Below are 15430 nucleotides of genomic sequence, written 5' to 3' on the forward strand. Positions count from 1 at the left end.
TACTCGGCAGACCATCCCTAAACAAGTTGAAGGCCGTAGTACCTACTCCGTACTTGGCCATGAAGTTTCTATCTGAAAGGGGCCGAATCGTTACAGTCCACGCTAATCAGAAGACAGCTAGAGAATGCTATTTCGCAAGCCTACGTCTCAAGCCTTTCCATGAAGGTAGCCGAGATGTCATTGTATCCCCTCAGTTCAGAGAGGAATTGGATGTTGAACTTGACCCTAGAATGAATGAGGGGTATCGGGTTGAGCCTAGTGAAAACAAGCAGCCTTTCAAACTTGGATCAAAGCCAGAACAAGTTACTTACTTGGGGGTCGGTTTGGCTATCCAAGAAAAGCAACTCTTTCAAAAAATTTTGCAGAATAACACCGATTTATTTGCTTGGACAGCTTCAGACATGCCTGGCATCGACCCGACATTTCTATGTCATCACTTATCAGTTTATAAGGGGGCCAAACCGATAGCTCAGCAAAAAAGGAAGATAGGTGGTGATAGAGAAAAAGGGGTAGAAGAAGAAACTAGTAAGTTGCTACAGGCCGGCTTTATCCGAGAAGTCAGGTACTCAACTTGGTTAGCCAATGTGGTCATGGTTAAAAAAGCCAATGGTAAATGGCGAATGTGTACAGACTTCACAGACCTTAACAAAGTATGCCCAAAGGACGTGTACCCCCTACCAAACATTGATACCTTGGTAGATGGCGCATCCAGTCACAAGATACTAAGTTTTTTGGATGCTTATTCTGGATATAATCAAATACAAATGTATTCCCCTGACGAGGAAAAAACGGTATTCATCACGAACTCAGCAAATTTTTGCTACCGAGTGATGCCATTCGGTTTGAAGAATGCAGGGGCGACATACCAGAGACTCATGAATAAAATTTTTGAGAAGCAAGTAGGTAAATGCATGGAGGTGTATGTAGATGACATGGTAGTTAAATCCATTGTACTGGAGCAACATCTCGCCCATTTTGAGGAGGTATTCGGGGAGGCCAGAAAGCATGGTATGAGGTTTAATCCTGAGAAATGCACATTTGGGGTAGCCGGGGGCAAGTTTCTAGGATTTATGTTATCTGAAATGGGAATCGAGGCTAATCCTAACAAATGCCAAGCCATCATCGAAATGGTTAACCCTCGGAATGTTAAAGAAGTTAAGAAACTTGCCGGTCGGATTGCAGCCCTCGCTCGATTCTTACCAATCATGGCAAAAAGGTCTCGACCTTTCATTGAACTGCTCAAAAAATCTCAAAAATTTGCTTGGTCCAACGAGTGTGAGGCTGCCTTCGTTCAATATAAGCACATGCTATCAGCACCGCCTGTGCTGACAAAACCGAGGCCTGAACAAGAGATGATTGTTTATTTGGCCGTATTAGATAACGCCATCAGTTCAGTTTTACTGCAAGAAATACCTGAACTGACCCCTGTGTATTTTGTCAGTCGAACACTCCAAGGTCTCGAATCCCGTTACCAGTTGATGGAAAAAGTAGTATTGGCTTTACTCCATACAACACGTCGGTTAAGACATTATTTCCAAAGCCATCGGGTAATCGTACGCACAGATTGTCCAATGACCAAAATTTTGAGGAAACCTGAGTTGGCTGGTCGGTTGGTAGCATGGACAATAGAACTCTCTCAATTTGACATTCATTTTGAGAACTGACGCCCCATTAAAGCTCAGGTATTAGCCGACTTTGTTAATGAATTCACTGCACAATAAAAAACTACTTCGGATATGTGGAATCTGCACGTTGATGGGTCATCAAATCGGTTCGGTAGTGGAGCACAGGTTATACTCGAAGGGCCAAACGCAATCTCCATCGAACACTCCATTCGGTTTGGATTCAAGGCGTCCAACAATCAAGCCGAATACGAGGCTTTACTTGTTGGTCTTAGATTAGCAAAGGAGATGAGAGTTAAACGCATTACTGGCTGGAGTGACTCAAAAATAGTGGCCGAACAAGTTAATGATATGTATCAAGTTAAGGACTCGGTTATGCTCCAATATTATCAAGAATTTAAGAAAATAAAAGATGAATTTGATGAGATATGTATTCGGCACACCCCAAGAAATATGAACGAACGAGCCGATAGGCTTGCTAGACTTGCTAAACTTGCTAGTCAAAGGAAGCCTGGGCAACTGCAAAGTGTGATTCACCAAGAAATCCTCCAACCCAGTATCACTAAACAAGAGTGAATGGACATAGAAAATATGCCTCACAATTGGATGACCCCCATCATCCAATACCTTACCAACAACAGCCTGCCAAATAATCCAGACTCAGCTAAGAAGATAAGAATTCATGTAGCCAAATACCTCCTCCTCGGCAAAGACTTGTATAGAAGAGGGGTTTCAACACCTATGCTTAAATGTCTTGACGATGACCAGACTAGTTACGTAATGAGGGAAATTTACGAAGGTGTATGTGGAACCCATTTGGGCGAACGAACCATGGCAGCAAAAATACTCAGAGCTGGGTACTATTGGCCGACACTCGCCCAAGATTGCCACACGTTTGTAAAGAAATGCATCCCTTGTCAACAACATGGTCCTCACCTGCGCCAACATGCCAACATCCTCCACCCTATTAGCTCTCCCTGGCCCTTTGCTATTTGGAGTATGGACCTCAGTCCTTTTTCCTTAGTAAAAGGACAGTGTAAATTTCTCATTGTCGCCGTGGATTACTTTACTAAGTGGATTGAAGCCGAGCCCCTTGCTACCATTACGACTAATAATGTTCAAAAGTTTACTTAGAAAAACATCATTACACGTTTCGGTCTTTCTCATGCGTTGGTTACAAATAATGGGCTGCAATTTACAGATCGACGATTCAACGAATTTTTAGAAGGGCTTCACATAAAACACAGGGTCACGTCCGTCGAGCATCCCCAAACCAATGGCCAAGCCGAGGTTGCAAACAAAGTCATCTTATGCGAATTAAAAAGAAGATTGGGGTCGGCAAAAGGGGAATGGGCAGAGAAGCTACCTGAGGTACTATGGGCTTATCATTGTACGCCGCAAACTACCACAAAAGAAACCCCCTTTTCAGTTAACCTATGGTACTGATGCCATGGTACTGGTCGAGATTGGAGAACCATCTTTTCGAAGGGAGAACTTTGAGGAATCGGCCAATGGCTACTCCCTAGCTGTCAACTTAGACTTGCTAGATGAAGTGCGCGGCCAAGCGGCAATAATGACCGAAGCTAGCAGAAGAATGATGGCTAGGAAGTTTAATTCTAAAATCAACCCAAGACAATTTTATGAGAATGACTTGGTATGACGAGTAACCGGAGATGCACGACGAGATCGACGGGAAGGGAAGTTGGCGGCTAATTGGGATAGACCCTTTTGGGTATCGGCAAGATTAAACAATGGAGCATACAAGTTGGAGACATTAGAAGGAAAGCTTATACCTAGAACTTGGAATCTTACACATTTGAAGCATTACTTTAGTTGAAAACTTGTAATTTGTACTTGGTGTACTCTTTTCCTTGCACAGGTTTTATCCTTTTAAAAGAAAGTGAAAAGGGGTTTTCCTGGGAAGGTTTTTAACGAGGCACCTTATCAATAAAATACTACTTCTCACTTCTTCTCATTTATGGAATTATTTCAAGCAAATCATTATTTAATTTCTCTCCCGAGTACCCCTACTCAGCGAATGATGAATCAATAATTCCCTCCTGAGTACCCCCACTCGGCTAAGGATGAATCATTATTTTCCCTCCCGAGACCCCTACTCGGCCAAGGATGAATCATTATTCAAATTCCCTCCCAAGTATTACTCGGCTAAGGTTGAATTGATTATTTTCCCTGCCAAGTATTCTTACTCGGTCAAGGTTGAATTATTTTCCCTCCCGAGTATCCCTACTCGGCCAAGGATGAATCGTTATTCAAATTCCCTCCCAAGTATCACGGCTAAGGTTGAATTGATTATTTTCCCTGCCGAGTACCCCTACTCGGCCAAGGATGAATCGTTATTAAAATTTCCTCCCAAGTATCACTTGGCTAAGGTAGAATTGATTAATTTCCCTCCCGAGTACCCCTACTCGGCCAAGGACGAATCATTATTAAAATTCTAAGTATCATTTGGCTAAAGTTGAATTCTCCTGAGTACCCTTACTTGTCCGAGAAACGAAAGAGAAATATTCGATTTAATTGTTATGTAAAGAGAAATTAGAAGGAAATAAGTTAAAATTGTATTTCACTTTAAAGGGCTACAGAATTGAGGCACTATTGGCCTGACAGTACAAAGAAAATTATAAACGATAGTCCTATGATTGCCCTTCCCTAATATCCAGTCCAGGGCCCTCGGGAGCAGGATTGTTTTCGTTCTGGACAGCTCGGCTAGGGGCTTCGGCGTCAGGTTCCACGTCATCATCTACTTCATTATATGGTATGAACATGCCGCCGAAGAAGTCTTTAGTAATGTCAAAATGGAAATCAGCTGGGACTTGACAGAATCCATGACATTGACGAATGACATGATTGAAACCTGACTCATGTTCAAAAGCAACTTGCTGTGAACACTTCTCGGCAAAAGCTTTCATGTCGGTTTCAGCCCTCTGCCTTTCATGTGCCAAAGCTTCTTCTATCTCGGTTGATTTGGCTCGTAAGGCCTCTTCCATCTGAGAAGACTTCACCCTCAGCGCCTCTATTTCCTCTTCCTTGACCCTCAATGCCTCCTTGGTCGCCTGAACTCGACCCTCCACAATGCGGTAGTGCTCTTTATATTGACTCACCTCTGCTTCTAGTAATTGAATAGTCTCGCTAAGACTGGTTTGAGTTTCTGCATATTCTTCATCTCAAGAATAGGATCCACAACCAACCTTCAGAGCATAGTTGTCGATCGCACTTGTAGCTCTGCAAAACAGCGCCAGAGAGATTCAAGGTCTAGGCTATCGACTAATTCTTTCCCCGAATCAGACAGCAAGTCAGGAGCAGCTACCCGGCCAGTATGTGTACCAGACGCCAAGAAGGACTCGGTTAGCATAGCAATAGGAATTACTGAGTGGAAGGAACTACTGGCCACTTCTGTAACAGTGGTTCGGGTTTGCTTGCGCACCCCCTCTATACCACTCGGCATACCCGAATGGGCATGTTTTCTTTTTCTCTCCTTCTCGGCCTCCTTGCTTTTGCCCTTGTCTTTGCGCCTCTTGGGCTGATTTTCTGTCGGGGCCAGATCCTATGGAGGAGGGCTAGGGTCGACTATTTCTGGCAGATGATCAAGTTAAGGGTGTCGGTGCTCCTCAACTGATGTACCTTCCGACATCCTCTGCTTCAAAGTACGACGGAAAGTTGGCACATCAACACCTCGTTGAGCCATTAAGCCTACATTAAAAACAATAAGTCAAATCAATACAACTTGAGTCACAAAGTAAGTTAAAAAAGATGATACATACCCTCCATCTCCCAACGAGGACGTGGAGACTTGAGCACGAGGAGTATGTGTCGGGCAGGTAGCTCTCGGGGAAGGGACTTCAAATATTCTAAATCCAATAACTCCCTAGTCGATAACATGTCCTCGAGAAATATATCGTATCGACGAGGTGCCCGAGTCCAATGAAAAGGGAAAAGAGGATTATTCTCACTATCAAAAAAATAATTTCTACCTTCAGGGTCCACAGTTACCTTGAAGTAGCCAGTTTTGAAACCCTTGAAAGATGAAGCATAAGGTTTAAACAAAGGCAACACAGGTTGCCTTATTAAAGATACCCACCTTGCTAAGTTTGATGGGTGGGTACAGAAGAAATGAAGAAATAGTCCTACACTAGGCTCTATATAATGAAATTTACAAAGTATTCTAAAGGCATATATTGCCGCCCATCCATTCGGATGAAGTTGCGTCGGCGATACATTTAAAACCCTTAAAACTCCCATTTGGAAGTCATCAAAGGGTAGCCTAATACCTAACTCTCTAAACCTATATTCATACATGTAAAAGGTGTCGGCCATACCGACGCCTCCCAAGAAAATAAACTCATGGTTCTCGGTTTTGTCCCCTTTACAAGGATTAAGGTATATCGAATACGGATCAGAGGCTTCCCACAAGGAAATATCACAATGATCTACAAAAAATTGAAGACTTTTATTTCTTCTAAAACAAGAGAAGTATAAGGCCACTTCACCGTGCACTCACTCGTATCTGGGTATGGTGCATGGGGGGAACACTTGTCTTTCCCTAGGAGGGCTAGTATTCGGTAGGGGTTCAGAAGCGTCAGTATCACTTGAAGCAAACGACTCAGCTTCGGTGCTGCATCCTCTGACTTGTGCTTCTTCAGTCCTCTTGATTGGTATTGATAAAACTTTGCCACTCCCCTCGGTTTCGTTTATAATGTCTACTTCGATAGTAGACGGTCCTGAGACATTGGACAAAGAATCTTCCCACTCAATAGAATCAGCCATGAAGGAAAAAGAAGTGAAATTAAAACGCACCTTGTAAGTAGTCGGTATGGAAGGAAAAGTGAAGCTCTCTGGAAAATGACCACCCTTCGGTTTGGAATAATAGTGTGCACGTTTTGGTAGAGAGCAAAAGAGTAGAAAATAGACGCAAGGACCACCACATATTTATAGGGGATTTGGTTTCGGGCAAACGAAAGATCGCCCCCTTTTTGAACTGTCAGATCCTTTTCAGATCAACGGATGAGGTTGGGAACCCTTTCATTTCATGCACACTGAGGAAGCCCTAATGGCTAATGTTCTAGAATATTCCTTCACAAATTGTTTATTTTTATATCCTCATTTCTTATCTATTGTCTCGGTCTTCATCATTCTGTTACTAAACCAAATATCCTTTGGTATACACTCAATATACATCAGTTAAGTGTAAATGCTACCACCACTTGTCCAGTCAATACCGAGTACCCTCCTCGGTCTTGTTCAAAATTCACCCTAACCGACTGCCACTTATTATTTAAAGCCCTCACTTCGTCCCTCTTTGAGCTTAGGGGGCTAGTGTACTGGATAGAGACCAACTCGGTCCTACTTGTAGAAAAAGGAAACCGAGTACCTATTCGGCCTAATTTGGCCGGATACCCTTCGTCAGGATTAAGAGGTAATTAAACCTAATTTAAGATAATAATTAAGATATTATTTATTTTAAATAAAGGGCTAAAATCAAGACTAGCTTGACAGGCCCATTAGCCCATTACAATGCCTATATAAGGAAACTAAAAGTACAGGTAAAGGGTTGACTTTTCATTATTAAATACCATTTATTATTCAGAACCGAATCTTGACTTCAGCATCGGAGTGCCTTTTGCAGATACCCTCTCCACGTCAGCGACTACTAGAGATACGTCACCGTTTCGGAGCAAGGACCTGAAGACTAGTGTTTCCTTAACAGGAACAAGAGCATCTAACATTTTTAGGGTCAAATAATTCATTTATTATCTAAATGCATCCTAACTTAAAAATATTTTATTTATTTTTATTATATTATTATAAATCTTAACTTTTGAATATTAGATGGTTTGTAAAATTTCTAATATACTTTTAACTAATTTATTTTAAATTTAACATATTAACTTTTCAATCTTTACTTAAAATGTAACTTGTTATTTAAAACAAGAGCATGTACCTTATGATCCAGAGTCAATCAGTCTCAAGAATACAACCAATCGTCTATCTTGACATTTCTAATACATACCAACCTAAACTAATATATAAAGAAGATATTCTCCTTATCTAATCAAATTCATACTACAACTTAGGATAATTCTCCTAACTTGAGTGTTGGAGTGTTTGTTATAGAAGTACCCATTACACATATACCAATGAATCAAACAAACACCTTCAATCATGCAAAATAACTATCCACACTGGAGGAGCAACTCATCCTATTCTTCTGTATCAACATCTTTCATGTGTCAACATATTATCACATATTTAATTTTAACGCTACTTATCATGAAAGATTAAAATTTGTGCATGTACAAAGTAAATATTTACTTTTAAATTATTTATTTTATAATATATTTTTTTAATAGTGTATTTTAATAAATCATAAATATTTTTTTTTATCTTTAATCATTAAAAGTATATACACACACTAATTTTAAAATGAATCATTATAAATATTACAAAATGATTAACTTGGATAAATTTTCATTGATATGAATCTTCTACCGTTCTAAGGTGAACATGAACCTACAATCAACATTTGCTTAAGAGAATTTTGGCTAGTTTAAGTGAAATGAGTTAATTTCACTTGAGCAAATAAAATCTCGCTTAAGTGAGATACCATGCACTTGTCAATGTGTGAAGCAAGCCTAAGCGAGATAGAAGAAATCATAAGCATTCCACACTTAAGCGACTCAATACCTGCTTAAGCGAACAAGTGACTTAAGTCCATCCAAGCAAATTTAATTACTTTTAAAAAAATTTAGTAGAGAGTCATGGATTCGCTTAAGTCATGTCAAGCAAATTTAATTAGTGTTAAGTGAATTTGGGACAAAGAGCAATGGTTTAGAATCTTGTCATTTGCTTATGCAAATATAGATATGCTTAAGCAAGTTTAGAATTTGCTTGAGCCAACTTGGCTGAGATGCAACAAATTAGAATTCGCTAAAACGAAAAGTATTCACTTAAGTGAATAATGCAAAAAATGAGTTTATTATGCAGAAATATACAACATGAAAGGTTGGGCCAAAATGTGTTTATATATTCCATTCCATTCCATAACAAGAATATAGTTGTTCAAAATAGATAAATATATGAATTATAAGCAAATCAACATGGATAAATATTGCATTCCATTCCATTAATAAAATATAATTGTTCAAAATGAAATATTACACAAAATGAATTCATTCATACATATAGAATGAAGAAACAAAAGAATTTTTAGTGGTTGCATGATCAAATTTCATCAAGGATTGAATCATTGGTATCATGAAGTTGTCTTACAAAATAAGAAGCGAATTACAAATAACCATGAATGAGTAAAAAAGAAGAAAATTTTATTGATGTAAAGTTAAGTTGAAAAGTATTACTCTTAACAAATTTGTGAAACTTAATGTATTAACTAATGTGTAAAGGGGATCATAAGATGGAGGTGCTAAAAATGTACTTCAATTGGATCACAAATCATGTGTTGATATTCCTAAAACAAATTGATACACATATTATTGTTTGGTGTTATAAAATGGAAGTTAAAATACATGTATTTATTGATATTAAAAATCATTATAAAAAAGTACCTGATGATTGATCTAAAATTGGAGTTCTATTCTTCTTTTTCTTTACTTGTAGCTCAACCTAACTTTTGAAATATTTATTTCCTTTCCTCTTGATGCTTGGTCCCTGCTTTAATCCCATACGTTATGTACCATCATTATTTACCATAACTTCAGCATCATCTCTTTTCTTGTCATAACTTTGTGTCTGTTATCAAAGCTTTGTGATTTGACCAATTAAATTGTTAATATTGTCATAGAATAGCTGACAATATGCTTCTGAACTAGATATCTTAGAGGCTAACTTAATCATTTTACATGCTAAGTGACAATATCGGCATATGGTATTAAGTTTAAGATCTCCTTCCACCTCTGTTCTTTTTACACTATGAATAATTCCACAACGATCTTGTATTGTCCATATCTTAAATACGTATTTCTCAGGGACAATCTTTATATCATTGACTTCAAACACTTTTTATAACACCCCTAATTTTGTAATATTAATTATTGTTATTTATATAAATCTAAATGCATATATATATATATATATATATGTATACAAGTGTAAATGAATGTTGTGAATTTATCTTGGATGCGTAATGATGGTGTTTTGTATGTAATGAGTATGAATATATGTGCATATATGTATGTTGGGGATGTGTGTATGTATATACGTGTATGCATGACTAGATAGGGCTGAAATGAACTAAGTGTCTAAGTGCAGGGTGTGATACTGAGCTATTCTCGCTGCAGCGAGAGGACTCTCGTTGTAGTTAGAGCTTCCTTGGAGAAAAGACTAAAATTGTCACCTTCTCGCTGTATCGAGAGACGTCTCGCTGTAGTGAGAAAGCGACAATTTGGGGTGCAATTTTGGGTGCAATCTCGCTGTAGCGAGATTATGCAGAAACCAGAGTGCAATTTTCTCTAGTTTTTTTTGCTGTAGCAAGAGGGCATGTCACTGCAGCGAGGTCCATATCTCGCTGTAGTGAGAGTTTCGCGATCAGAAAAGGATTTAAAGGGGGTTAGGGTTCGGGGAGAGTTATTTCTCCCTCTCCCTTCAAAATTCCTTTGATCCTCTCGTTCCCAAAGCCTTATTCTACCGATTAATTGCCTCCAAAGTCATTCGGGAGCTTGATTGAAGGTTGAATCCATGTGGGGAACGCTTGGAGGTAAGTTTTAATGGTTAGAGTTTCAATTTTTCATCCCCTTTCTCTGCTTTCGTGTTTCCCCTGGGTTCTCATGGAGTTTCTCTATGTGTTTAGGACGAAATCCGTGAGGGGGAGCACTTCTTGGTGGATTTAGCACGTAGGACGTCAATTCAAGGTAAAAAGGGCTCTATCCTACTCTTTTGTGCAATGAATTGTTGTTATTTTGCTTAATATTGTGTTGTGGCTGAGTTAGGGGGTAGGAAATTGCTGAGAAATGTAATGTGGGCCATGTGCCGTGATATGTGAACATTATGTGTGTTGACCTGAACTTGATGGATATGGATTGTATGTAAATGTTGCATGATAGATGAATATTGGCTATGTGCCATGTGAGGTGAAATGAATATGGGCTTAGTGCCGTGTATTTGAATGCAATGTAGGCTGTGTGCCGTGTGTAAGTATAATCATTGCATGCGTGAATGGAATATATGTGTGAATGGGCGTATTAGCACCGTTGTGATGTGTTGTGAATGGTTCAGCTATACACTGGGGGTGTGGAAGATGAGGATGGTAGGAATACCTTGGGGAAGAGAGAGTGGTGGTGACACTGACTGCGGAAAGGGTGCACCACAAGCCACACACTTTCTTCCTGACTAGACCTCTGACCACTATCCTTGTTGAGCGACCCGTGACTGCCCACGTGGTATCCGTGAGGTGGGGGTAACCGACGACCATTCATGGTGTAAATATGTGATCACAGTACTATAGTGAGTGTGGTTGGTATGCATATGCATGGATTTGTATTTTGTACTTATGCATGTGAATTGCTACCTATGATTGTGTTTGTTGAATGTATTGGGAAGGTTCTAGAGGTGAGACTCTATGTTGAATGTGTGTTTTGAGTAGTGTAGAGTACTCATCCTTACATTCATTTTTCATGTAATCAAGACGATCAACACCAAACTCAGTGAAGGGATGGATGGACTGCTATAAGACTTAGTTTTTATTTTAAAATTTGTTGTAACTAAACTAGTCTTATAGTAGTCATTTGATATTAATTTGTAACCCTTCCTTTATTTTGAAGTATTTTATGAAAATTGGTTATTTGAATTTGTGAAATTCTTATTAAATTGAAATTAAATTTAAGGTGTTACACTTTTAATGCATAAGAACAAAGTATGCCAAATGTTTCAAACTTTTTACTAAAAGCAATATGTAGTAGTTCAGGAACAATTAAATATAATTGTCCACGACCTTTGTTGATTGACTTTAGTAATGACATATTCAATTAAATGAGGAGTTTCAATCCTTTGTGATATGCAACAAGTCAAGAATTGGGCAAACTCTTATTGGAATAAGTTAAACATTGTATGTGTGTAAACCTTGACCATTTGTATTAGTATTGGCGACACCTCATATTGCAACATGGTTAGCTTATGACGGGAGTTTTACTCACACTTCAGCTCGTTGTAATGTTTGTCTTCAACAACCCATTCAAAGTGATTGGAGAATTATTTTATGTTAATGCCGGGTTTCATACTTGCCTTGAAATCATAATTTAAGCTTTCACTTAGTTGAGTACTTTGCATTCCAAGGTGAACATATGCTTGAGATAATATGATGCATATTTCTTCTTTATGGAATAAAGTGAAGTAACCCAAGAATTTTCTTCAACATTGTATCTTATAATCAACCTTCTTCAAGCATCCTTAAAGTTAATTGAAGCATCAAACTCATAGATGTTTTCAAATCTCTTAAAAAATAACTTCCTCCTTTCATCAAATTGTCAATGTGTTTTATTCCATTTGCATTAAGTGTCATATGCATAAAGCATGATGTGTCTCAAACATTACTTGGACAAGTGCCTTGGCCATTACTTGATCTTGGTTTATAAAAATCGTTTGAGGTTTTTTTTTATTGTGTGTTTTCAAGAATGTCTCAAACAATCATTGACATGATTCTATCGTTTCATCATACAACAAGCCTGCTCTGAAGATAACAACACCTCTATAATGGTTAAAACCTGCAAACAATGCTAGAGGCCTATTATCACGTTGGTGCAATATGTAGTGTCTAACGATATGACTTCACCAAAAAAACCCGTAATCAATCACCTTGCATCTGCTCAAAGAAACATATGTGATTTGTTCCTTAGCATCCATTTGTTTGCACGAAAAAATGTTGGGTTATCTAATAACCATCGCTAAAAGTATTGCATTAGACAACTAACTTTTATGTATATCATTCCTCTTTGTTTTTTTGCCTTCAAATAATTTTTTTGCATCCAGGCGATTATACTCAACATTAGCTCAATGTCCTGCAAATGTGCTCATAAGTTGAAATGATGATTTTTGTTGTAATCCTGAGCACTTAGCTGAATCAATCTAATGAGCTTGAACTTTCGTTATCTTATGATGAGAAACAAACATGTGTGTTGTCTCTAGAAGTTATAATAAGTGGTTATGCTCTTCAAGAAACTCATGTATAACATATTTGTTGTTGTTTTCCAATGACAATGCTATTCTTGCAAGACATTCAATCCTAGTATTTGGTTTGTGCTTGATAACTTGAGCATTTCTTTTATCTTCCTTTCAATGTCTTTCTTTACAACAAACATATATACAAGCAGTAATCATACCATTTACCTTTTGCCTGTTAAAATATTATTTTCTCACACCAAATCCAGCTAGCCTTCCATATTCAAACCAAAATTGTCATGCTTCTTGAAGACTTTTGAATTGTAACCCAATTTTTGGCTTCCACGCAACATCCATACTCATCATTTCGTCTTTACTCCAACAAAATGCGAAGAAACATTATAAGAATTGATTCCTTGAAGACATATTTTTAAATCCAAACAAAATGTCAAATAAATGTTCACTTTTACATTGACATTAATATTTTTAAATCCATTTAACTTTGTGTTTGAAGACATTGGTTGGAACAAACTTGCTTAAGACATTTCAAGGAGTTAGCATCAAATAGGTCCTTTCTTTACCAAATCTTCCCACAAGATAAATTAGTTTAGTGTTTCATAGAAGGAAAGCTAAAGAAATCCTTATTTCTTCCTCAATACATCACTACACTTATGTTTTGTGCCAAAAAATAAACATATTTGCTTAAGCGCGAGAAATTTGCTTATGGTAGATTTTTGCTTAATTTTTTATTTTTTTTTTGCTTAAGCTAGTATAAAATGATGCTTAAGCAAAAATTGCAATGTTTAGAATTTTTAAAAGTGAAACTAAGGAATAAGAACAATTACAACCCTTTGTTATTCCCACTTTCGCTCCTCTTGTCTGAAAACTTCGTCCTTTCTCCCTAATCTTAACCTTAAACCTAGAATATTTCTTAAGGACAAAACCACATTGCAATGTTAGGTACTTTTTCTTCAATCTTCTTGCACTATTCTTTGGTGTTGTTTTTCAATGTAAATATGGTTTTAGGACATGTTTTTCCTTATTATCATTTTGGATTATATGGCTTTGATGTATTTTAATCTCATACATGCTTCCATTGAACTAATAAAAAAAAAACTTATTTGGATTATATGTGCATGGTGTATGTTGGTTCTCTACATTGTTAAATTTGCTTAAGTATAATGAGCTCGCTTAAGCAGATTTTTTACATAGGGGAGATGAAGCATGAGATATTTGATTAAGCAAATTTGTCATGCTGAAGCAAACTCCATGTGCTTAAGAAGTTTATTCCTCACATTTGTTTATTCTAAAATTGTTTTTTTTTTGTTTAGGATGACACCTAAGTAGTCTATTCCTCGAAGAAAGAAGCAAAGACTTGATGTTGGCCAAGGTTCACAACAACATGAAGAACTTATAGATGACCAACAACAACCATTACCAACAAAAACACAAACCCTAACCTTAAAAAGGGATACTTAAGTTCAGAACCATGTCAAAGGAAATTCTAGCCAAGTGAGTTACTACCTGAGAGGAAGGTGGTAGAACAAGGAAAGTATGAGTAATTTAAGCAAGAGATTGTTAGAAGGATATTTAGTAAAAACAAAAAATTCTTTTCTACTATCTATTTGAATTACTTTTAGCTGACATATAAATTGCAATATAGTTATTACTTTGAATTTCTTAAAATTGGTGAATGTCTCAAATTTTTTATGTATAAAATAAATCCATGTGAATCTTGAATATGCATCTATAAAATGAATATAGAACCATCCTTCTCTGGATGGATATGGTAAAGGTCCCCATACATATAAATATACTAATTGAAGAGGAGCACTAAAAGTAGCATTCGAATCATAGAAAGGTAAAATGTGGGATTTTTCCATATAGCATAAAGATCAAACAAATTGAGTTTTATTTATGTTTGAAACAAGTACATGTTTATGGACAAGTGTACCCATCAAAAAGTAATAAATGATTCTAAAATAAGTTATCAAAATATAGTCTTATAAGAATTGTTTATAATTACTAAAAATATCTTAATTTAATTGTTTGAACTTAGAGAATACAAAATTAAATAAAACAAGAATTTAAATTTAAAAACCATTAAAAAGAAATTAAAATAGCGTAACCTTTGACAATAAACTAATCGAGAAGAAGCATGTGAATTAGTTTTAACAACAAAATTCAAAGAAAAATTCCTAACGTTTCTATTAGCATGTGAATTGGTACAAGTATAACTCAAGGAACTAATTGTTATAGATTGTCAAACACATACAGTTCTCCTTTAAGAGTCACTCAAAGCAATATACTCTTGGTTATGATTTCACAAGACAAATACCTGGGTGAAATTCAAAAAACACAACATTATCTTGAGCAAATTTAGACACACTAATTAAGTATTTAGAAATGTTTGACACATGCAAAAGGTTTTTTTAATGTAAGGAAACAAATATTAACAAGAAATGTAGAGTCATCTATATGAGTTATACCTATAGCACTGCTATTATCCATATGAACTTTTTCCTATCCAGTGTATTCACATTTAATTATTAGATTGTTAAGATCACAAATTAAATGATTGGTAGTCTCTAAGTAAAGGTACCAAGAGTCATCATAGGTGTAGTTTTGGGTCAAAGTTGCTATCATGGCATGCATACCTTGACTGTTATTACCTTGTTAAGAATTTG

General features: G+C 37.0%; 1 protein-coding gene across 1 annotated transcript; it reads left to right on the forward strand.

Moving 5' to 3' along the window:
* Positions 1 to 2198: 2198 nt before the first annotated feature.
* On the forward strand, positions 2199 to 3282 carry LOC113869262. Its single transcript, XM_027505505.1, has 3 exons — positions 2199 to 2658; positions 2824 to 2993; positions 3088 to 3282. Exons 1-3 carry the CDS (start codon positions 2199 to 2201, stop codon positions 3280 to 3282), a joined length of 825 nt encoding a protein of 274 aa, XP_027361306.1.
* Positions 3283 to 15430: the final 12148 nt, after the last annotated feature.

The sequence above is a fragment of the Abrus precatorius genome, unplaced genomic scaffold, assembly GCF_003935025.1.
Source record: "Abrus precatorius isolate BTA unplaced genomic scaffold, Abrus_2018 Scaffold6, whole genome shotgun sequence".
Lineage (NCBI taxonomy): Eukaryota > Viridiplantae > Streptophyta > Magnoliopsida > Fabales > Fabaceae > Abrus > Abrus precatorius.

Bases quoted from the DNA above. Each gene is read 5' to 3' on its own strand.
- LOC113869262 (XM_027505505.1), top strand. From the start codon at position 2,199: ATGGACATAGAAAATATGCCTCACAATTGGATGACCCCCATCATCCAA. The intron at 2,659-2,823 runs GTAAATTTCTCA...TGCAATTTACAG, and splicing joins TTCCTTAGTAAAAGGACAGT to ATCGACGATTCAACGAATTT. The intron at 2,994-3,087 runs GTACTATGGGCT...GTACTGGTCGAG, and splicing joins GGGCAGAGAAGCTACCTGAG to ATTGGAGAACCATCTTTTCG.